This window comes from Vicugna pacos, chromosome 11, assembly GCF_048564905.1.
Source record: "Vicugna pacos chromosome 11, VicPac4, whole genome shotgun sequence".
In the NCBI taxonomy this organism is placed as follows: domain Eukaryota; kingdom Metazoa; phylum Chordata; class Mammalia; order Artiodactyla; family Camelidae; genus Vicugna; species Vicugna pacos.
Window position 1 is genome coordinate 67,910,853 of NC_132997.1, and position 25,127 is coordinate 67,935,979.

The following is a 25,127-nucleotide window of genomic DNA, read 5'->3' on the forward strand; positions in this document are numbered from 1 at the left end:
TCATTTCTATTGTAGGATTTGTCATCTCCTACATAGAGTTAGTACCCAGATTGTTGTACAAAATTTTTGTTATTTTTTCCTTGATGTTTTGGTATTTTGTAAATGGTGTTTTTTTTTAATTAACTTCTTTATTAGGAAGTGTTCCAATTTGTGTTTTCACATATGCTTTAAAAACAGGATTTGTTTTATTTTTGCCTAAAACTTGACATATGCAATAATATTATATTCATCTGTGGTAGCTCTCCTTATACCTAGTGATTCCTTTGCTGGAGGCGAGAGGATATGTCTCCCTAATATAATGCATAATATATATGTTATATACATAAAACGTATAATGTAATACTATTTAACTATGTAATATATACTTTTTATACAGTGTATGTAGTGTATTTATAATATAATGTATTCATTATATACAATGTATATGTTATACTTTATGTTATATATGATACATATTATACTATATAATATGTTATATTAGGGAGACATTTGCATTATATATAAAGAATCTCTGGATAAGGAGAGATCTTGCAAATGAGTATGTTTACATTTTATTATTGGATACATATCAGTATTCTGAAAAACTTCTAAGCCATCCACCTTTGTCCATACTCCCAGAGTCTCATATTATCTCCCATTCATGAGCCACAGTGAAGTTATGACATTTCATAACCATTTTTATTCAGAATACTTTATAGCGTAAAAGCAGAGTAAATTTTAGCTGTTCTTTGACTTGTTGAAATAATTATGTCTGATTATGAGGCTAGTTTTTTTATTATTGGACCTACAACAAACTTCATATTATATTTCAACTATACTTCAATTAAAAAAAAAAGAAGCCAGACTTTAATTATAGATACGAAGACTGCTGTAGCAACAAAATAAAAAATTCTAAATTCCTCCACAACTTGTTTAGGCAGGAATATGTCATCACTGATTTCAATATTTCACCATTACATTAGTCCTTATAATTCTTTTTTCTCATAAATAATTTTCAGAAATCTGTAACTAGTATTGTTTTTTCTAAGGAGAGAAAAGCTTTTCTTGGGCTTGTATAAGGTTCATGAATACTATTTAGCTGAGGAACATTTTTTAAATCTCATCTTTAAAAATATAGTCTGCATTGTTTGTTTTACCCTCTTGTGTAAATTATACGTAATTATTTAACTAGAGTTTCTTTTAAAGGAATTATTTTAAAATTTTGTGAGTTTAAACTTGATTAAGGATGAAAGAATTTGAATTTTGGTGAATCTGGTTTTTTTGCTGTTTTTTTTTTTTTAAATTTGGTGCTCTTAAACTTTTGCTCTACTTATGTTTCCGTGGTGTCACAGTAACTGAACCAAAGATTCAGCACAGGCTCATACAAGAGACAATTACTCAGGGACCCCGTCACAAATTATTCATTTTGATTGTTTGACTTGATTTGATTCTGGGTTATTTGGAAACAGGAGGCCAAGGATGACTCATTTTTAACCCTTCCAGCCTCCAGGTGAACACTGCCTGCCCTTTTACTTTTGCCGGTTCTCAGAGGGAAACTCCAGTGTGGGTCTATTTTGAGGGTGTCTCATTTCAAATTTGAATGGCTAGGGCAATATTCAACTGTGCACCTTTTAATTAAACCCTGCAGTCAGTAATGGTGATCATGGTTAAACTCAGCTCATCTCAGGACCCTGTAATTTTATTTATCCTGTTGCTAGAATCGTGTCCTTTAACACTGGAAATGTGCATTTGGATCACTGAGAAGCTATCTGGACAGGCCTTTACGCCTGTGGGTTCGTGCTTCCATCTTCTGGTGGATTGATTCCAGTTCTTTTTCCAATCTATTTTGTCCTTGAAGTGCTGGTTTATAAACTGTTGCACAAGGTAAATTTTCTTCACCAGGAGGAGCAATCAGACGTGGTGGATGGAATGAGATTAGAAAAGAGAAGCCTGGAAAAAGTCCTTCATACATTGTGTTTTTGTAAAAATGGGACAGAGAAATAGCTTACAGCATCAATATACTACTTTAAGGGGAAAAAAGATAAAAATCACTTAGAATCATTAGTGGACATGGGACTTTTTTGGTCCAATTATTGAAAACCTCAAGAAATTAAAGTATGGCGTTTGAAGGAAATGGAGATGACCACATTCATATGGTGTAAGGGTTATTTTGTCAAATGTAACGTTACTGAAAGACTCAGAAAGGTAGCTCCGGCAGGTACATCTCAAACTGGTCTCAAAAAACCAAAATGACCTCCATGCCACCCCCATAGGTAATTTTTCAGTAAGTTAGGGCAAGGCCCGGGAGCCTTCTTTTAACAACCTTTTCAGGGGATTCTGATGCAGGTGGTCAAGAAAGCACACTTAGAGAAAAACCTATTTAAGAACTAAGTCTAATTTTATATTCACATTTATGCTTCTGTTTTTAAGTTTTCTCTCTCTCTCTTTTTAATGGCAGTATTGGGGATTGAACCCAGGAACTCGTGCATGCTAAGCATACACTCTACCGTGGAATTCTACCTACCTCCTGTTTTTAAGTTTCATGCATTTATTCCTCCTGAATTCTATATGCATTTTTGTGTAATAACCTATTCATGAAGGCTGCCTGGGAGTTTTTATAGTGGCACCTATCCTGTGTTTAATTTTCTTATTAATACCTGTTATTAGGTGGATGAAATCAGAAAACCACAAAGTTGGTGAGAATTTTTAGAGAGATTGTTGCACTGCCTTCCAAATAGATGTTGGGATGGGATAGGGCAGGGGGAATTTGATCCAACAGTGAAGTAGAGGGAGACTTACAGATTGGGGTGCAATGGAAAACAAAGCCTGTAATCACAAGAAGGTGTTCAGACCTTTTCCGGTGGGCACTAGGTTACCGGTTGCTTTTCTGAGCAGGGGCCTAGCCTGACGCAAATTAGCCTTACACCTGAGCTAGGTGTAAGGACACGCAGTACTTGGTCAAAAACAGAGGATTAAGCGTCAGGCGGGCAACACTGTCTCATTTGTCACCAGAAAGGCAGAAGGGAACGGGGTGAGCACTTGGGACCTCGAATTTGCCGGGCTGACTGAAGGGTCCACACAGCAGAGTTCCCCGCTCTGTGTTCCTGAAGGTCTGTACCCAGTGAGCTGCTCTCTCTGGCAGCTGCACGTCAGGGTGTGTAACACCAAGGCCACCCAGGCCAGTCATCTGGCCAGAGGGCCTCTCTGGGTTTAGAAAGCCCTTGAATAACCATTTCAACTACGACTATCTTCATGACACTGTGAGGCAAGGAGGGCACAGTTATTCTCACCTTAGACCAGAGAAACAAACCGAGAGAGTAGTTGCTCAGAATCCACCCATCTGGAAACTGGCAGGGCTAGGCTTCCAACCTGGAACTACCTCCTCACCATCTACAGGCTTAAAAAAAATGTATAATTTTTCTGATTACCATGTGATTCATACTGGTAACAAAGTGTACAGAAATGAATGAATTCAATGTGAAATCCTTCACGAGTCCCCTCTTGAGAGAGCAGCTGAGGAAAATCTAGTGTGCGCTGTGCAGACTTTTGGCTTGCAAACACCCACGTGCATTTAAATGCGTATGCATTGGTGCTGCAAGGGTGGAGCCATGCTTTACATGTCCTTCTACAAACTGTGTGTGTTTTTTCTTAACTTAATGCTTTAACTTGGACAACTTCTTGGTTCAGTGCACATAGATGTGAATCTTTTCTATCGGCTTCATCTACTATAGAGATTCTTCATTTCAAATAACCCCTTTTGGATGGCTACTTGTTTCCATTTCCAAAATTTTAATATTTTTAAGCCATGCTGCAGTGGGAGAGTGTGTATGTGTGTGTGTGCGTGTGTGTTATTTGGGCGGGAGAGTCTATGGGAAAATCTTTTTGTTTTAAGTGACGTATAGTTGTTAGAATAGATTAGTTTCAGGTGTACAACAAAGAGATTTAAAAAAATATGGAACGCTTCATGAATTTGCATGTCATCTTGCTTAGGAGCCAAGCTAATCTTCTCTGTATCATTGCAATTTTAGTATTTGTGCTGCTGAAGTGGGCACTATGGGGAAATCTGAGAATTGGAATTGCTCTCTCAGTAGGAGTGCATATCACACACACACACACACACACACACACCCCACACACAAATTGTCAATTTTTCCTCCAGTTCTTAACGATATTGAGTATGATCAGTCGTGTGAATTCTATCAATCAAATAAATGAAAATACCTGTTCAAATGAATAGTTTCTTATCTCCTAGTGAAATTAAACATTGCCATGTGTTACTTAGCTTCTGATATTTCTCTTATGACTTGTTCACTTCACTGGCCCATTTTTATTCAGCTCTTTATCTCTTTCTTACTGTTCTGCAGATACAGAGGTAGTAGATATTACACCTGTCGCATATGATGCAAACTTTTTTCCTTTTGTTGTCCTACTTGTTGAAGGGATTTAAAGACACTAATTAAACATTCTAAAATATTTTATTTTAAAATAATTACAAATTTCCAAAGAATTGCAAAAATAGTACACAGAATTTCTGTATATGCTTTACTCATTTTCCCCAAATATTGACACCTTACATAATCACAGTAGTTATTAAAAGCAGGAAGTTAACATCATTACAGTACCACCGTCTAATTTACAGATTTTATCCACATTTCACCAGTGTCCTTCTTCTGGTCCAGGATCCTGTGCGGGATCACGCACTGCAGTTGGCTGTCATGTCTCCATAGTCGCTTTTAATCAGAAACAGCCCCTCAGTCTTTCTCTGTATTTCATCATCTTGACACTTTTTAAGAGCACAGGCCAGTTGTTCGGTAGAAAATCCCTCAATTTGGGTTTTTCTGATATCTCTTCATGCATTCATGATTAGGAGTGTGACTTTGTCTGGATGTGGTCAAAAATATGTTGCCTGAGGAGGAGATGCTTAACCTGGTTCTGGTAAGATGCAGAGGAAGTAGAAATGTGAAATGAGGGTGGGGTACATCTGCATAGACCATCTTAGAGACAAAAAGATGCCAGTGTGGAGAGGAGGGGTTGCGAAAGAAGGCTGATGAGTTGGCAGCTGGATCAGACCCAGTTTTGTGGGACCTATTAAGGGTATATGATACTGACAGTAATGGAAAGCTCTTGAAGGATTTTAAGGGAGGGAATGACAATATCTGAATGGCATACCTGTTGCATGTAGAATTACACAAAGGGGAGCATGATGGAAACAAATAGACAAATGAGAAGGTTATTCTAGTGATGCAGACAGAGAAAAGAGTGACAGATTAGGGTACCGTGAGGAAGGATGGTGAGGAAATGCAGATTGCAGGCATTATTTTGCCAGGTGACTCTGCAGATATAAGTGGTAGATTGGATGGGGAGTTGAGGGAGGGAGAAGATGCAGGGTGGCTATTTCCAGGTTTGCCAGGCTTTGTGTAATTGATTGGATGTTGATACCATTCACTGAGATGGGGGAGAAGTCAGAGCACTGCCATCTCCACATCCTTAGATGCCAACATTTACAATATCTTTGCCTGCTTATTCTCCTGTATCCCAGTTTAGCCACTTAACTTCCCAGTTCTGGGTTTTTTTCTTAGAATTTCTCCCAATAGCCATTTACCCTTCACATTTTTTTTTAATCACTCTCGGTCCAGTCCTGGGGTACCTCACCCATGTTGCACACTTGCCTCCTCTCTGAATTGCCAATACCTTTACTGAGGTATGATTAACAGAAACTATTTCAATTGAATAAATATGTACTAAATGCCTAAGTACCTAAGTACTAAGTGGGCAGATCACCTCATTGTGCAGAGTTGAGAATTAAATAAGAAGCTAAGCAAAACTGAAGAGACTCGGGGCCATTTTGCCTAATGGTAAAAAGAAACTGTATCCTTGTCATACTCCTTATGTAGAAATAAATTCCACACAGATCAAAGATACTTATCCAAAATTATCTAACCATAAAATTACCAGAAGGAAAGACTGGTAGACCTATTTTTAAAATTTTTTTATCATCAGTAAGTTTGAAGACCTTTTAAAGAATGATGAAAAACCCAGTTACCATAAAAGAAAGTACAGATTCATTTGACAGTGTGAAATTTTTAAATTTTGTACAAAAATTAAACAACCTTCAACCAAAAACTCCAACTAAACAAATGAAAATAGAAAGAAAACTAGAAGCAGAAAATTTACTATTTTCAAACGCCACAGTAGTAATTGCTTCAGGTAAGAATCATCTTTGGATGCTAAAATGAGTGGGCAGAAGTATATTTGAGTATTCTCAAAGTAACTCCCTGTAGGATATTTGTAATTACAAAAGAAAAAATAGCATTTTTACAGGGAAGAAACTTGACAGACATAAAACAAATGATCGAGGTTAACATCACACATAATAGAGCAAGTCCGTGTCTCCTGATGCACTGAGGACACACCATCACTCCTCAGGTATTTTTGCCAAAAAATGCCTAACTTTCTCTGTTTCTTATATTTTTGTCTTTGTAGCAGTTACCATAGTTTTAATGATCTATTTGTGCAGATAATTGTTTAGTATCTTTGTACCTCTGCTCCCAGCAGAGGGTAAGTTTCGTAAGCTCAATATTGGCTGTCTCTTTGCTCACGAGTTCCTAGCAGGAAGTAGGAGCTTCATAAATAATGTTGAGTAAATAAATGAATGAATGAATTTACTTGGAGCTGATCCTCGTGGGAAAGATGTATCTAGCCTTGGAACTATTGAGTGAGAAATCACAGTTGGATGTCCTGGTGGAAGTGGGTGGACTGAAGACACAGTGCTCAGATGAAGCCTTAACTGAAGCCTTGAAAGAAATGTGTCCCATGGAATAAAGGTATGTTAAGAGAAAAGACAGAAGACTAATAGTTTAGCTGCAAGGTGAGGGAAGAGGGAGGAAAAAGGAAATACCTCTACTTCATTTAGAACAAGGCAGGAATTTGTTCTAAAGTGGGGCTATTTGGCTGATCAAGGTCAGGCACCCAGGAGGTTATTTGTAACTGTCTTAGAGCAGTTCTATCCAATGCAGTGAGGCTCACATTTCATTGTACCTAAAGATCTCTTGGGCTGCCTGAGAAAAATAGAGATCCGAGGGGCCCCCTTCCCAGAAATTCTAACTCGGTGAGGCTTAGAAATCTGTTTTTTGTTAACAACCAGTCTCCTCCCCAACAGAGTAATTATGGTGCAGGTGGCCCAGGAAACACACCCAGAGGAAACTTTACATCAGAGTAGAGGGATGTCAGCTACAGAGAAGGAAAATCAGAAGGAAGTGAGTGTGGTGAGCAAAGAGGAACTACGGACTGCCACTTGGTAACGACTTTGGCAGTATATGGGGCTCTTGAAGCATTTAACAGTAACCTGCCATGTTGCTGCAAATGACATTATCTCATTCATTTTTAAGGCTGAGTATTCCATGTCTTCTTTATTCAGTGACCTGTTGATGGACATTTAGATTGCTTCCATGTCTTAGTTATTGTAAATAGTACTGCTATAAACATTGGGGTGCATGTATCTTTTTGAATTAGAGTTCCCTCTGGATATGCCCAGGAGTGGGATGTCTGGATCGTAAGATCCTACTGTATAGCACAGGGAACTACATTCAATATCTTGTAATTACCTATAATAAAAAAGAATATGAAAAAGAATATATATTATGTATGTATAATGGAATCACTATGCTATACACCAGAAACTAACATAATATTGTAAATCAAATATACTTCAATTTAAAAAAATAAAAAAATTAAATTAAATTAAAGTAACCAGCCAAGGAAAGTTATGGAGGGGCACAGCCTATTTTGATTTTGTCCCCTGCATTGAAGAGATTGTCTAATGCAAAACCAAAAATGTGACTGCAGCTGTCTACTGGAACAGATTGAACAGTTAGATTCCTGTGGCTAAGGAACATTGGAGAAGCAGTGGGTGAAGTATTCTAGTCCAGAACTTTGCTATTGAAGGTAGTGCTGGACTAAACTCATCTTGTTGAAGTACTGCCGTTAGGAAATTTATGAAAATTAAATAAAATTGATTAAGAATGCCTAAGGACTGACTTCATCTCTGAGCGTCAGGCAACTGGCTGGCAACAAAATGATGTTATTTTAAGAATGTGTTTCTGACTCATTATGCTTCATTGAATTAAATAATTTCTGGATAGTATTTTCTTAAAAGCAAATTGCAATAAAAAGGGAAGTATGTTAAAGTGTACATTAAAAGTTAGTGGCTTTTGAGTGGCTTATCTTTAGAATACATTATTTCCAGGAAATTTTGATATTTCAACAAGATAACACATTTAAGCTCATATGGATTTATGATAACAAATTAACTGTGTCCAAATATGAATTTCTCCCTGAGACTTCAAATTCACTTTCCAAATGTTTTATGAAGATATTAATAGAACCATTTAAAAATACAACAAAATACTAAATTAGTACATTTATAAGCATATGAAATGCCTTTTGAATACCACAATTTATTTTTGATTGAAGTATGCTTAATTTATAATATTGTGTTATTTTGAGTTTGTAGAGCAAAGTGATTTTAGTTATACGTACATATATTTTTCTGATTCATTTCCATTATAGGTTTTTGCAAAATATTCAGTATAGTTCCCTGTGCTCTACAGTAGGTCCTTGTTGTTTATCTGTTTTATATATAGTGGTGTGTATCTGTTAATCTCTTACTGCTAATTTATCCCCTCCCCCTCTCCCTTCTTTGGCAACCGTAAGTTTATTTTCTATGTCTGTGAGTCTGTTTCTGTTTTGTAGATAAGTTCACTTATATATTTTTCAGATTCCATATGTAAATGATATCATATAATATTTGTCTTTCTCTGTCTGGCTTACTCCACTCAGTATGATAATATCGAGGTCCATCGGTGTTGCTACAAATGGCATTATTTCCTTCTTTTTTTGTGGCCGAGTAATCTGAATATCACAATTTAGAATTTATATTAAAAACCAGCAAATTTTTGAATTGAACTGTCTTGGTAGAATAATTATGCACTTGAATTTCTTAACTATCTATTTCAGGTGCTCGGTCCATAGACATGAAATCATTCTGCCTAAGAAACAAGTGGGAGGGAATGGATGCCCTTTTCTGTCTTTGGCAGGGAGAAGACTGTGAGTCAGATATTTGTAATGCTGAGCTGAAATTTCATTTCTGCAATAAATCCTGCCAGTCTTGTCCAAAGCCCAGGGATTTGACCCTCCCCTGATTTCACCATTAACTGTTAAATGTTAATTACCAGGATTGCTGTGTGACTAAGAGTATGAGCTCTGGGATCTTACACACCTACTTCTGAGTCCCTTTTCCACCCTTTACTTAAGTCTCTTACCAGTTCTAGGCTCTGGCGAGGTGGAGCCCTGCTGGCAGGAAGGAGTCGGGGCGGGGGGAGTGGGCAGCTGCTGGACAAACAGCTGACAGCGTCTGTCAAAAACGAATTGCAGTGAAGCAACCACTTAAACATCAGTCATCTCTGATATTTATAATGAAGTCTACATAACCTTACTCCTCTAACCATTTGATGAGAAGGGGCCAATTTTCTTTGAGTTTAGATTCTACTGTAACAGAGTGTTGGGTTTTTTTTAACCCCATATAAGCTTTCATTGAGTTCTTCTGGAAAGGTGTTATTTCCTCCCATTTAATAGATGAAGATAAAGTACACAAAAGGGTTAAATAAGATGTCACAGTACTCTCAGCTCACAAGTGGTGGAAGCTGGATTCTCTTATAGATGTATATGGTCCCCAAGCCTGGGCATTTGGTGCTAAGGGTGCCACCTCATCATAGGGTCAGGATAAAAATTGTACTACACTATGAGAAATAATTCTTTTATGACCCAAAGGGGGCTTGATTGCCCTCAGGGTAGCCTGGACTTACCTCAAAGTAATTTAAAACATACACCGGGTGTGGTGATTTATTTAATCTTTTTTATAGCAACTGCTTTCTTGCTGATTGACTTAATGTAAACAATACCACCGAGGTATGTTTAACCTGGGGTATCCCTCTAGGGGGATAAGAGACAGACACCTGACACCTAGTAGGTCTTCGCATGTAGTACTTACAAGTATTTTTAAAAAGGCAGTAAAAGCTATTTCTAGTATTTGGATCAAGTTTCATATTTATCTTATCAATGTTTTTGTACAAATAAAGTACCATCTGGGTCCCAGCATATTCCTGATTTATAAATATTATATAAAAAGATCATCTTTTGAGTATAAAAAATAATCTTTGGTTTTAATGTTTGACTCTTCCCAAATAAACAGCAAGGATGGGCTTAGGTCATTTTTTTTTTCCCAAACCAGGTTCCAGTGTGTAAGAATGTGACTCAGGAGATCCTTCTTGCTGCCTCTGTCATTCAGGGTGTGGGAGTGACCCTTTACCTCCTTTTATCTAAGTCAGATTAGGTCACTTGCAGCCCACAGTCCAGGTTCTGATGATTTCGTTTTTTTATCTCCAACTGAGTAAATTGGCACCATGTTCTTCCTAGAAAACATGAACTCTTATCTAGTGGGGAGAAGAAAGTCTGTGGGTTTGGCCAATGAGAAACGAGACTCTAGGAGGTGGCTTGAGGTGTTCCAGCCTCACCTGCCGGGAGTCTCCACCTGCTCGTCCAGTTCCTGACAGCGTTCAGCCGGAAAGGGGCACAGAGAGAAAATGGCACGTTTGGGCGATGGTTTCCCTGGTTCTTCTCTGTGTGCCTAGTCTCTAAGGAGACTGTTCACTGCCTGGTTAGTCTCCTCTCTGTATTCTGGAAAATCTGGCTCTGTATATACAAGTAGGTCAGCAACCTGAGCTTACTCAAAAAAAAATTTTTTTTAAATGAATAAGAAAATTAAGGGCAGTAAGTTAGAGTTAAGGCTTAAAAGGTCACAACATCAACGCTGCTGGTCAGATATTTTCCTCTTTTGTTCTTGGCATGACTTGCTGCTGGTTTTAAAGGGCAGAATCAGAGAGCTGCTGCCACATTTACTTGGGAGCAGTTGGGACATGGAGATATCCAACTGGGACCCGAAACCTAGAAGGATCCTGCTTTTGGGCTGTTAACAGTGTGAGGGCGGAGAAAGAGTGAACTGTTCAAAGTCAGAGCTGAGAAATGTCAGTTTGGAGAGGGTCCTGACCCCTCCCAGGCCACTCTCGGATGAGATTTGATTTTTGCCGCACCCGCTCTGGGCGCAGTCTGGAACTGCTCCACTGGGTCCGGTAGCTGCTTGTTAGCTGCTCCGCTGGAATGGGGTGGGCTTCCATGTGATCTTTGTGAATATATGGCTTTGATACCTCTTCTGTGTCTGGTTCCCCGATGCCCTTGTGTTGGAGGATTAACAGAAAGCAGACACTCTCCCTACTCCTCTTTAAAAGGTTGGTTTGAGGAGGAAAATAGTTGTGTCTCTGGAATTTATGGTGAGGAAAAGGGTCCAGGGGTACACGCAGGACGACCGGAGCTCTAAAGCAAAAAGAGCTTTCCAGGAGTATACTGCACGTTAACGGTGTCTCAGGGCTGTAGTTCCCATGTGGGCTCCAGGTGGGGCGGAGATTAAGAAGCAGGTTGAGGGTAAACCAGGCATTCCCAGGGACTGTTTTCAGTTAGTTGTAAACCACTCTGAATCAATGAAGTGAGGCTGTGGTGATAAACCCGGTTGTGAATGAGGAAACTGAGCCTGGGAGGGTCCAGTTAGGGTGACTAGCAAGTAGCAAGGAGCCAGGACTCACATCCAAGCTGTTGACAGCTACTGGTCTTGAGAACATAACCTGTTTGTGCTGGCTTTCGTAATTGTTTATATTGCAACAGATAAGTACCAGGACTGAAGATTAAACAATAAAGGAATTAAGACAGGACCGGAGGGAGGGGAATAGCTCCGTGGTAGAGCATGTGCTTGGCATGCACAAGATCCTGGGTTCAATCCCCAGTACTGCCATTAAAAAAAAAAAAAATACAGGACTACTGCCATTGAGTTGTCAATGGTCCAAAAGAAGCATTTGACCAACCAGTCTACCAACTTTCATCTTAGATTTGAGGGGAGTTGGTTTCCATTTCTGAATTAGAAATAAATTTATGTGAGAGTTGACAGTGGTTGATTTTCATCTGTAGCAATTTAGTAAATTCCGGTGTTTAAGATATATTGAACTAAATATTTAAGACATTTAGAAGTTCATTACAGAGAAGTTTGATTTTTGCACACACTTAACCATTTTTTGGGGCACCCAGCCCTGAATCTACTTTTTCTCACTGGGCACATCCCACTCTGATTCCTCTGGAAATGTAACATGCTAGATAATTGAATTTTTAACCACTTTTGCAGCCTGACTACAGGCATGTGACCTAGGCTGTGCTCTGCCAGTCAGGCACCTCCATCTTGTATTTTGAAATAGACACTAGTGACATAAAAAAATGCAGTGGCTCCCCAGGTGGTTTCCAGGACGGCAGCTGGTGTTGGTGGTGGAAGATGCAGGCCCCCCACCTGTCAGTGACAGGCAGCAGAACAGTGGGATTTGGGGTGATGATCCTGAGTATGTAGCCTCCAAGCCCAATTTCTCTGGCCTTCTTGGAAATTTGTGATCTTGCCATGATCATTCTATGAATTTGAGAGTCAGTGCCTTTGCTTGCAGCTAAGAATCTTGATGATCCATTCTCCAATGCAGTGTCTCTCAAAGCGTTGTCTGAAAGCCTCATGCATCAGAACCATCTGGATCACATCCTAATAACCGTGGATTCAGAACCCTTTTGTGTCCCAGGAATCTGCATTTTAAACAAGCCTCAGGTTTATACAATTTTTAGAACCACTGTTCTAATGTTACTAACTTTTAAAATTACTTGTTCTCTGTTTACAGATCTGAGTAACCCCTAGAAGAATTAATTCTTGGCTTTTAGGAGACCCTAATCAATGACTCATGGGTATTTCCCTGGCTCCTTCTCTCCCCTCCCTGCCTCAAATTTTCCATAAGCGTCTGTTCTGTCTCTTCAACCCTTTGAATTTTTTTTTCCCTGGTTTCTTCTCACTGAGACGTGATAATTTCTCAAATGGAATTGCCTACCTTCAGAGGTTCCAGCGTGAATTTGGATTTTAAACTACACTGTGACTGGGGCTCTCTGCAGGTCATTTCTTTCTTGGACATTCTTACATTCTGCAGGCCTCAAGCTCAGTGTTTACTCCAGGCATCACTAGAGAGGAGGAAGGGAAAAGATTTAAAAGATTAGAACACACTAAGTGACTTTCTTTGAAAAGTTCTTCAGTCCTGGATTCAGGCCAGAAAACAGCAAAGAAGGATTGAGTGATCTTCTGAGATTCCTAGAATCACAGAATGTTATAACTTTAAAGAAGATAGCATAACCTCCTCATTTCGTAAATGAGGAACTGAGGAGAATGGGTGTCCAGCGTCACCCAAGTGATTAGTGGAGTTTAAAGGCCAAGATAAATTTAGAAGCGGGAAGTGATCATGCAGAGTTTGACCTAAACTAGCATGAAAAAGAAGGAGACTAACATTAATTGAGGGGTTATTAGAACTTGGGTACATTCATTTAACATTTCTGAGCCTTAATTTCCTCAATTGCAAAATCAAGATTCTAATAAAAGCTGATATTGACATGATATTTACTATAGGCTCGAAACTGTTCTGAGCACTTTATATGCTAAGTCATTCAATCCTTATCACAACTACATGACATAGGTCCTGTGATTTCCCCCCTTTTTCAGATGCACAGAAAGGCTATAGATTTGCCTGCAGTCACACAGCTACAGTGACTGTTCGTACACTTATGATCTCACAGTTCTGTGGGTCGGGAGTCTAGACACAGTGTAATTAGGTCCTCCGCTCAGGGTCCCACAAGGCAGCAGTGGCAGTGTCGACCAGGGTAAGGATCTGATATGAGGCTTGGGATTCTCTTCCAAGTACATGTCGTTCTTGGCAGAATTCATCTCGCTGCAGCTGTGGAACTCATGGTAGTTGAGTCTTAAAGGCCCACAGGAGAGTGTCCCTTTCTTTGAAAGGCCTCACCTGATTAAGTCAGGCCCACTCAGGACAATCTTGTCCTGATTAATTTAATGTCAAATGATGAGGGACCTCAATATAGCTGCAAAATCTCTTCATCTTTGCCATGTGACAGAATATAAGCATGGGAGTAATATCCCCTCACCTTTGCTATGTTCTGCTGAGAGTAGAAGCCAGTTACAGGTCTTGTCCACACTCAAAGGGAGGGGATTCCATAAACCCATGAACACGAAGGGGCAGAAATCATAGCGCCATCTTAGAATTCCACCTTCCCAGGTACTAGGACTTACTTTAAACCCAGACTGTCTCCAGGTCGAAGAGTCCATGCTTTCAATCAAAATGGTCTTCTTTCTCCTTTTGAAGAAACTAAACCCACTGTATTACCTTGCATAGTGTTCTAAGTAAGGTAACACTCAGCAGATTCATACTGGCTACTAGGAAATAATTAATTCCCTTGACACCTCCACCTTTAAAAGTCTGCTTCAGGAAACCTTATAACCACCTGCAGTTTTGTATTTTCGGGAAGAGATTTCCATTAGTCTCTCTAAAAACTCAGATTGTGTAAGTTGTTTCAATTTGTTCATATTTTTCTGGGGCAGAACTAACCCTGGGGTTTGGGATTTGAGACTTGAGTTTTCAAGAAATAACCTTCCCTCTGCTTTTTGTCTTGGAAACAGATGAAGTGATTGACAAGAAGCAGTGAACACCTTCATCTTGGAGACAGGACAACATGGATCAGCCACTAACTGTGAATTCTCTGGTAGGTGACACCAACCGATATTTTACATATGGTTCAAAAACCCCAAAAGAAGAACAGAAACACCGAACGTGAAATGTGTCACAATTACTTCGTGAAGTTGAGCCTTTGCCGTTTTCATCCATCTGTGTGGTCCCCTCCTTTGAGGAAGTGACTAATAAAACCATCTTTGCTAGAATTAAAAATAGTTCTTTTTTTTCCCCGTACATGTGTAAAATTTTAATTCATCTGGTTCCAGGAGTGTAGTCCTTTAGCACAACACCAGAGAAGAGAATTTCAGAGCTGATATTGTAGCAGGTCCTTCAACTTCTGTGTGCGTCAGCTGCTTTACGGACAGAAATTGGAGGCTTATCTTGTGTGGTCATGATGGAGGAAAACATTTTATATTCAACATCTAGGTATTGCTTTGGGACCCTTGTGTAAATGTCTGCACACTTGAAACTCTTGTCTTTCTCATCTTTTCCCCTCGCAGCCCAGAATGGTACCCACGTTCTCCAGCTACATCTTAGAAGAATGAATGTGCTGGAGAGGAAATAACAGGGGCCTTGGGATCCCATGGGCTTATTCTGTGTCCCAGATCTGTCTTTTTGAATACAGGAACATTATGTAATCTCCATGGCCCTGTTTTTATACTCTGTGTCTTAAGACTTTTGGAAACTATACTTTTAAGGTTCCCAGCCTATTGCTGGGGCTTGGTAAACAAAAGCTGTCATCACCATTCCTCTCATCCTGACAACCCTCCCAGCCCCACTCACTGCAGCCTGGAGGGGCAGCCCAGGGAGCAGCAGTATACTGCACAACGCTGAGCACCAGCACATAAAGAAATGGAGGGCCTGGTCTTGCTCTGAAACAGGTTATGACTCAGTGTTCACTCTCTTCTGAGAAAGTTCTTCACAGATGCTCAGTTGTTTTGAGGGTATGTTTGAGGAACCAAAAATTGTCAGAACTTTTCACTTTCTGACCCCCTGTTGTCAAGGCACTGGGATAATAAAGGCTGTCCTATTGCCATCTCCGCAGAGGAAGGGAGGATCCTTATGGAGTGCCTTGTGTGGTTTACTAGAATGCTATGTAGGAATAATTAAAAGTTTAATGGGCATGTCATTGTAAAAAGGAACACTAAGGCTTTTTCATCTGGAAAATTTTATTTACATGCAAGAAGCTCTTATGCAAATGAAACATTATAGATCGATGAAGACGTTAGGCTATTTCCCAGTGTAGCTCTGAAATCAATTTTAAATTTAGAAAGGGTAGCACCATTCCCGTAAAGGGAAAAGAAATCTTATTTTTATCTTCAGGTCAAAAGATAATCTAATTATAATCATGTTGCTCCCTTCCTCATTTATTTGATACGTTTCCTGATTACCATTTGTGTTGCAGGGAATATACTAGGATATACTACACTCCAGAGGACAGAGATGAATGTAAAATGATTCCTTTCCCTCATAGAGTTCACAAGGGATCAAAAATACTTGTACACAAGTAATTATAAGTCAGTGTAGACTCTATAGTAATACAAAATGGACAAGTTACTTTTGTGTACATAGGAGGCTGGGAATCCATCCCTTTAGAAAAGACCCTAATTTCCACAAAATTTTTGCCAGTCACTCTCTGATGTCTTTGAAGCATTTATCTGTGGCCAAATAACAGTATTTTCATTTAGTGCCGTCCAGCTCTACAGTTGAGTGTGCCTGGACAATGTGGCTGTGTTGCTGTGGTGTCGGAGGCTTCTCAGTAGGAAAAGACAGTGTGTACTCAGGCTTGAGGTGCAGTGTTCACAAGCTCTGAGGGGAAGCTTCCAACAGCTTCTCTAAAATTAGAAAGGCTTTCAGGGAATTTGAAGAGCAGCACAACAGGATTTGGATAGAAAGAAGCGTGCTTGACTTTAAGATGAAATCACTTAGGAAGAATCTGAGTGTTGGTGTTGCCACCAGTCACACCTGTCTGATCTCAGAATTCGGGACCAAGTGGAAATAGGTTTCAGATGCCAGGGGAGGATCAAACTCAAGGATGCCCTTTATTCCTTTTAACTTGGACCTAGAGAACGTGGGTGACTGGTAAGTCTTCTTATCCCTTCTGCTCTAAACTGAACGGACTTCCTCATCCAGGCAGAAGAGGAATAGCTGGAGACCTTCAGCATGAGGAAGCCCAGGCCCTGAGAGCTTCCTTGGGGAGAAAGAGACAGGGAGGAGGACTCATCCACATGGCTCCAGCCCAGAGCAAAACAGTAATAGATGGTGCAAGAGGGATGGCCTGCTTCTGACTTCATGGGGCCTTGAGAACCATGTGAATGGCTCCCTGGTTCTATATTAAACCTTCAGAAACAAGAATCATGCCAGGTCTCTAGAGTTCTGTCTGCTATAAAATTACCATCAAAGTCGACCAAATGGCATTGGAAAAATGGCACATGTTTAATTCACCACATTCTGTCTCTGAAGGTTGGTCCAGCAATTCATGGCCTGACAAAAATTATGTCTACCTGGATTTGTTTTTGACCTTTCTGCTGATCTTACTCAAATGTTCCATGCATACTCTAGTCAAACTTGCAACCTGCCCTTGAGTGACTGAGGGGTCCTTGGGAAGCTGAATTTGCTCTGTCTGGATCATCAAAGGATGGCAGACTGGTCAGAGCCATGGTTCTCAAACTGTCAAAGGCAAAGGTGCCTCGGGGAGCCCTAGTTAAAACATTGGTTCTCCAAGCCCACATCTAGGAATCCTGGGCCTGTAGATGTGAGCTGAGGTCTGTCAGAAATTTGCATTTTTAAGGAATTTCTGCTTGCTGCCAATGTTGCTGGTACAGAGACCATCCTGTGAGAAGCACTGGTCGAAAGCAGCGCTCAGCAAACTAGGGTCTGAGGGCCACATTCACTGGTTTGTTTTTGTAAACAAAGATTTGGGGAACACAGCCAGGACTGTTTAAGTGTTGTTTATGGCTGTGTTCACACCCGCAAAGCTGAGTCCTGACACAGAGGCTCTGTCGCACAGAGCCTAAGATACTTGCTGCATGGCCTTTAACAGGGGAAAAAAAAAATGTTGACTTTTTGGCTTCTTAGAAACACTGACTTTTAATTGAATAATTGAATAATTATCCTGAATGTATACATTCTGTGTTTTTCTGAATGTGCATAGATGCTGTTTTTTTTAAAAATAAAATACAGATGTAGTAATTAATATCATTGGCTTTTTCTTAGTAATTATTATCATTATTTTCTCAGTCAGGGACTAATTAACAGTGTAATCACTGTTATGTGGGGAGCCAAGAGTCGCTTTATGTTAAAAAAAGCAAAAAGTAGGAGGTGTCTATATGCTTCAAAAGGCTGCTCCAGGACTTCCTGGTGTTGTTTTATTCACTTGGTAAAGATGCAGGGAGGCCCTGAAAGCTTATTAAACCAGATGTATTCCAGAATAGGATTGAATCCTTATAGTAACTTGGAATCCAGATCATCTCTTGGAGACCCTTCAAGTACAATGACATGATTCCTACCCTGGCAAGAATCCATCTCTTGGCTTGCTTTCATGAGAATGTAGGGTCAAATGATATTTGACCTAAAATGACCTAAAACATGTACATGCCCAGGACCTGCCACATGATTGTAGCTGAAACCTACAAGAGATCCTATTCCAGTAAAAGGGTGTGTTTACCCTGAAGATGTGTGTCTTTTTGGTGTGTAGACTACATGTTTAAGCAAAAAGACATCACTTTTATCACATTAACTCTTACAAAAATTTTTCATTAGTATTGATGTCTGGCATTTAATACAGAAAATACATCTTTAATTTCAGTCATGTTCATTTCTTATTAAAATCAGAGTTTCAAATTTTGCTCTGCAGAAAAAGCTGGCTGCAATGCCTGACCACACAGATGTTTCCCTCAGTCCGGAAGAGCGAGTCCGTGCCCTAAGCAAGCTGGGTTGTAACATCACCATCAGTGAAGATATCACTCCACGCCGCTACTTTCGATCCGGAGTAGAAATGGAGAGGATGGCGTCCGTGTATATGGAAGAAGGAAACTTGGAAAATGCCTATGTTCTTTATAATAAATTTATAACGTAAGTGTTTTACTTTGGAGGACTTGGAGAAAATTGGAAAAAAATATTTACAGGGTATCTTGGTGAGACAGCTTGGATGCCAGGCATGTTTTCTTATTCAGACCGACTTCGCAGTTTCCAAAAGCGTCAAACGTCCCGGTTTTTAAGTTACCAAGCAATGTCCTCAAAGGCATCCCTAAACCATCTCTGAGGCTTAGGGATGGAAGAAGATCAGGGACCAGGTTAAGGCTCGTGTGTATCAAACGCCTCTCACAGGTCAACCCAGTAACTTGTGTGCCCCCTTCTTTCTCTTCACAAATAAAATTTCTTGTTTCGTGTCATTCTCCTTCCACAATGCAAGCTTTATGAGGGCAGAAGTCATATTGTAGCTCCATCTAAAGCGCATGCCATTTACAGTTTTAAAATTTGATTTGATGGGTTGAGACTAGGAGGTAAGTTGGTGATCACCGGAAGGAACTGATTCGTGGGTAGTGTGTAGTAGTCAGCTTCACGTTGTAGTTAGTATTTTTTTAACGCAACTATTTAGCTGTGTAAGAATTGCACATATAGAAGAGCTTCCAAAATGTTGAGTGAAAGTGATTACACCAAAATAGCCATGTAAAAATACCACATTTCACATTAGCTAGATATTTGTTAATAACATATCCTGGTTTGAGATAACAGAAATGGGATTGGATTTTCCCTACCAATTTGCCAGCTTACTGATTGAGAGAATCTCCTGTTACCAAAAATTACTTCATCTGAGCCAAACCCCTTATTTTTGTTTTAATTGAAAAAATCACATTGATTAATCAAAAGGTAATGAAAAATAATTAACTCTGAATTATCACCTCCTAATGCATTAGGGATTCTGGCTGTCATTTCTCTTAGTTATGAATTTTCATTTAAGAATTTTTAATGTATATACCACGTCACTACTGATTCATCAGTGGTCCTTCAAGTCTGTTTCAGTGATGAGAAGGGATTACATCTGTCCTTTCAAGCTCTTAGGTTTCACGTGCTCATCAGTGTTGCCAGCAGTACACGTAAGGAAAATGGTGCTCTCATGGGATTAAGTGCTCAGGACCAGAGAAAAATCAAAGTGAAGTGGTCTATTCAGGTAGCAACCTGACCTTAACTCTCTTAACCTCAGTGCTTAGTTTGCTGAGCTTAACTATCCTGTAATGCCAACCTTTGATGGCGATGCAGATGGAAAGAATATAGGTTAAGCAATGCTATTAACCATGTCCTTCTTGAAAAGGAGGTTCATTCTCAGAAATCCTCACTGAGCTTTTTCTGTCGTATAATACTAAGGATATGTTTTCTCTTTCTCTAGTTTGTTTGTAGAAAAGCTTCCCAACCATCGAGATTACCAGCAGTGTGCAGTACCCGAAAAGCAGGATATTATGAAGGTATTGCAGGATCGACTCTCCCCCGGAGGGACCAAATGCTCCATGAGTATCCATTATTGATCCACTCCCTTCCTTTCCCCTCTGTCCCTTCCTCTCAAGAATTTGAGAGCAAAAAAATTCATTCCATTAGCTATGATGTTTCAATCGCTTCTTAGACCTTTAATCATCATTACTGTGGGAGGTCTGCTTGAAACTGGGGGAAAAAAAGAAAAGAAAAAAGATCAAGAAAGTACTCAGTACATATGAAGAAGGAATTATCTCATAATGCCTCCCAGAGATGGAGAGAATGGCTGTCTACCTCCCCATACGTATTCAAGACAGTCTTTTTGGCTGATTTTGATTATTCCATACAGTCCTGAACCCAGCACCTGTTTGAAAATCAGTGTTGATTACGAAGGTAGCCACAAAGTTCTAATTACTTGCTTCTCATAGTACTAGCCTCAGAGACAATGAAGTGTTTAGTGGGTGGCCTGAAATATTCCAAAGGAAAAGGAAGGCTGTTGAAATACATTTATTTATCATCAACCTTTGCTACATATATAGTATCAAATATTGTTAACTGAGAATATATTTTTAAAAATAATATTGAAAAGATGTTTTCCATTTACTTGTCTTAAATACTTTGGGTTGATTTTATGTGACGGAAGATAAAACAGTATATGCAAAGCCAATCACAGCATGAAATTTTAAATAACTCTCAAAATGTACTTTACCACAAAATAGAATAAAGGCTTTTTTACCACTTGTATCAGACCTGAGGCTGCCTGTAAGTGGGACACACATTTTGTCAAGTGGTCATCTACATTTCTTAATTTCTATACACCATCTGACGGGTCATTCACTGTCAGGTCTTTTGGTAGTGTTTCCCTTCAATTCTCTCATTCAGTTACCCTCAGAAAGTTCTGTATGGAAACCAAAGGTCTTAAGCTACCAAGGTGTCTCTTTTACTCTAATTTAGGGTTATTCTTATTTTTACTTGAAGGGAGGGGAAAAATCCTCCAAAAGCATAGACATTTTCTCGTGCTTGTTGAATAAATGAATAAATTGATGAATGGATGACAAAAGATGAAGAGCACAGAAATTTTAGTGAAAGAGCTTGGCCAAAGTTAGGAGATCTGGGTTTTAGTCTTTTACAGGAGGACTAGCTAGGTGTACAACGCCGGGCAAGCCTTTAGGTCTCTCTTGGCCTTTGCTTCCTCATCTCTGCAGAAGGGGATGGTGCTTCCTGTGTCAGATTCTCCTCCATTAAAAATCACTGGGAAGTTGTTTGAGATCCAGATTCCCCAGTCCCTTCTCTAAACATTTTGGTTCAGTAGATCTGGGATTAGGCTTGGAAAGCTACATTTTTATGAAAGGTGCCTCAGCTGCTTTTTGCAGTCTGTCAAGCCTGGGATTTCCACCTACCCTGTTCTCCGATGTCCTTTCTAACTCTAATGCCATATAATTTACATGGATGTGCAGTTGCAAACCCACTACCTAAAATGGATGTAAAAACCGCCCTAATCAAAATGCGTATCTAACCAGTGGAGTTAATAAAGGTTTTACAAAGGGGATACTTTTTTCTCTCCTCTACTGAAAAGTTGTATTTTGGAGCACCAGAAAAGGCTGATTTTTTTTTCACCATCATTTTTGGTTACTCTTGTCTTGATTTCTGATACGCATACCAGCTATTTTTCTTTTTCAGCTGACGATCTGAAAGACTATACTGACCATCCCACTAATCACTATGTATATATGTATTTTTTTAAAGAAACTGAAGGAGGTTGCATTCCCAAGAACAGATGAATTGAAAAAGGACCTTTTAAAGAAATACAATGTAGAATACCAAGAATATCTGCAAAGCAAAGTAAGTTCAGTTGGTACATCTATTTCATGACCATTTTCTATGCAAATATTTTTTGAATTTCATTTTTGTGAGTTTTTCAAATGTTAAATGCATTAACTAAAAAAATTAAAGATATAGTGATGTGAAACCCATAAAAAAACTCTTGTCAATGTCCAGCTTAAGCACTTGTACCAAAGATGTGGTATTTTTATTTCCCTCCAACAAATTACAAAGTGAAACATTAGAGGGTAGACTTCCTATAGTGATTTAAACAGAGCTTTTTTGACCAGATCTTGCCAGTGTAACCTTAAGCCAGATGGCTGTTCTGTTCCCTAGTAATGAACAGAGGCAGTAGGAGAGGTGGGGAGAATAGTATATGGTTTCTAATGTGTCTAATTATGCAGGCCTTGGAAATGTAAATTAGATTCTTAAATATTATAGTCAATATTGCATTGAGATGAAGCAATAGCTAATCATACGCGTGAAATATAATCACTCCACCAAGGAGTGGTGACTTCTGGATTCTTATTAAATAAAGAGTGAGAATGATAATGATGTCTAAGAGACTGAAGGGTGTTGAAAGAGGAAACTGACCACTCAGTCTAGAAGCTGTCCAGCTTCAACACTGAAACACTTAATGTTTATAGCGTTGTGATAAAGGTTGTTTGCTGTTTGGTTTGAGTATGTCTCTGTGTGCTTTGGAAGGTGTCAGTTTTACTGCCTCGCAGTTCAGTGCAATCTTGTTACCTCTGAACACAGTCACAGGCCTTCCCTACTTCTTTGGTGTAGCGAGAAGGCAGGTTGGAGGGAGGTGTTTTGACTAAGTGACAGAGGAATGTTGAAATCAGAAGCTTCCTTCCAGTGAGGATGCCAATGATTTGACTTGAACTATGAAAGATAAAAACGATTCTGGCGGCTCATACAGAGCAATAGGAAGGGAGGGAAAAGCCCACTTAGGTCTCCCTTCCATGCTCAGCAGTGTGTACGGTCACCCCCTCGGGGTCTCTCTGGGAGGAAGGCCCTCAGGAACTGTTACACGGTCAGCCTTTGGTTACCTGTCACTTCACAGTCCACAGTGGTACCCAAATATACAACAGGTAGACATCTTTCGGGGGATAGAATGGCAGCCTTTATGCCTTGGAGAGATGAACAGACACATGGGTAAAGCCTCTGCTACAGACAACACTCACATCATCTGGGAGCCTGTGAGAATGCAGATTCCCAGGCCCCACCCCGGTGTGCCCTGTAATAAGACCCAGGGGGTTCCGTGTGCACATTAAAGGGCTGCTGTAAACTGTGTCCCCCACCCAACCCCTGCCCTATTGTAGCTCCCAAAGCCTAGTTTTCATCAGAATCACTTGGGAAGCTTATTAAAGATGTATCCTCTGACCTAATAATAGCTGGATATCTTTGTTAAGATTGGGGAGCTTGGAGATTTTCACTTTTAACCAAACTCCTAGTTTGTTCTGGTAGAGATGATTGGACCACATTCTGAGAACCACGTCTCAGTGATTCCCCCTTCTCCATAAAGTTCCAGCACTGTGAGTTGTAGAGGCAAATGCAGAAGGTTCCAGGGCGGCACTGACCCAAAGAACTTCCTGTGAGGATGGAAATGTTCTGTTTGGCGCTGTCTGAGATGGGAACCACTAGCCTGTGGTACTTAAAATGAGGAAGTGAATTTCTAATTTCATTTAATTTTAACTAATTTAAATTTAAACAGGCATATGTAGCTAGTGGCCACTATATTGGACAGTGTGGTCTAGGGTGATATAACCATTTCTGAGATATGGTCTGGTCAGTCAGGCTGGGCATACAATCCTGGTCTTGATTTTCTAATATTTAAAAGCACAGGAGAATGGAGGGAACTTGACTGTCCTGGCCTGTCTCTGGTGAAATATGAATGGGTTTAGAACTGCCCCCATAACCAAGTTAAGGGGCTTTCACCACGATGTCACACGTTCTCCTCGTGGTCTCGGGAGTGTCGCTGCGGGCATATCACAGTGGCTACCTGTGTCTCTATCTGCTGGAAGGTGGAAAGTGTCTAATCCCAGTGAGATGTTTTTGCCTTGGAAACTAACCTTTTGTTCTGGCAACCACATTTTTTTAGAACAAATATAAAGCTGAAATTCTCAAAAAACTGGAACATCAGAGACTGATAGAGGCGGAAAGGAAGCGGATCGCTCAGATGCGCCAGCAGCAGCTGGAATCCGAGCAGTTTTTGTTTTTTGAAGATCAGCTCAAGAAGCAAGAATTAGCCCGGGGTCAGATGCGCAGCCAGGAAACCCCAGCGCTGTCGGAGCAGATTGATGGGAGTGCTTTGTCCTGCTTCTCCACACACCAGAACAATTCCCTGCTGAACGTGTTTGCAGATCAGCCTAATAAGAGTGATGCAACCAATTACGCTGGCCACTCTCCTCCCGTAAACAGGGCCTTAAAGCCAGCTGCGACTCTAAGTGCTGTGCAGAGTAAGTGAGGAAATACACTCCCACAAGACGGGGGAGCTCTTCTGCTGGGACCACATTACTGCGACATCTGGGCGGGGCCTCCTCATTTTATTACCGTTCCCCGTATGATGGGCTGCGAGTGAGAGAGCTCGTCTTTCAGTGCCATCTAGCTTTTGTTCTAGGTAACCTTAACATTTAGGAAATGTGATCTCCGCCCCCTTCCAATAGAGCAGAGACTCTATAATAAACAGGACTGTATTTGGTCGTGATACAGAGATTTTAAGAGAAGAATTTCCAGCACTTTTTTTTTCTTTCACGTATTTTAACCAAGAAACGCGTGAATCCTAAAGGTAAACATTTAACATTGGAGAGGAAAGAAGATGAAGCAAAATTTGTTTGTCTAGAACTTTGCTCAGTCACTAAATTTAAATATTTAGCATATCCCTGGCCCAGGAGGATCTGTACACATGGGTAGTTAACCTCCAAATGGATTATGTGTTTCTGCCAAAAATGAGTGCTGCTTGGACTGTTGCATCAGTGCTGGCAGGTTTCCAAAATCAAATAGGGAATTCTTCCCGGCAGACACTGTCAGATGGAGTTTGTGTTTCCATTTATTTTGAAGAAGTGATGATAGACAACCATTTTATAAATGACTCTACTGCCAATTATTTCTGAAAGCATGGTGCTTTTACTTAACGATCACCAACTTTCATAA

The 25,127-nt window shown here is 39.9% G+C and overlaps 1 protein-coding gene and 1 non-coding gene across 4 annotated transcripts in view; one reads left to right on the forward strand and one right to left on the reverse strand.

The window, feature by feature from the left end:
* The window catches only part of STAMBPL1 (STAM binding protein like 1), a 42,343-nt gene that overhangs the window by 6,134 nt on the left and 11,082 nt on the right, over window positions 1–25,127 (forward strand). For 2 of the 3 annotated variants that reach the window (XM_072971568.1, XM_006211057.3), the window contains exons 2-6: window positions 14,627–14,709; window positions 18,535–18,752; window positions 20,068–20,143; window positions 21,894–21,989; window positions 24,076–24,433. In XM_072971568.1, the coding sequence (XP_072827669.1) occupies window positions 14,680–14,709; window positions 18,535–18,752; window positions 20,068–20,143; window positions 21,894–21,989; window positions 24,076–24,433 (778 nt within the window). In that variant the 5' untranslated portion in view covers window positions 14,627–14,679. Of the gene's footprint in view, window positions 1–6,720; window positions 6,804–14,626; window positions 14,710–18,534; window positions 18,753–20,067; window positions 20,144–21,893; window positions 21,990–24,075; window positions 24,434–25,127 lie in introns of those variants that run through there. The other variant, XM_072971569.1, reaches the window with a different exon arrangement.
* On the reverse strand, window positions 3,926–4,031 carry LOC116282457 (U6 spliceosomal RNA). Its single transcript, XR_004191976.1, has one exon. It is a non-coding gene; the product is annotated as a U6 spliceosomal RNA (small nuclear RNA).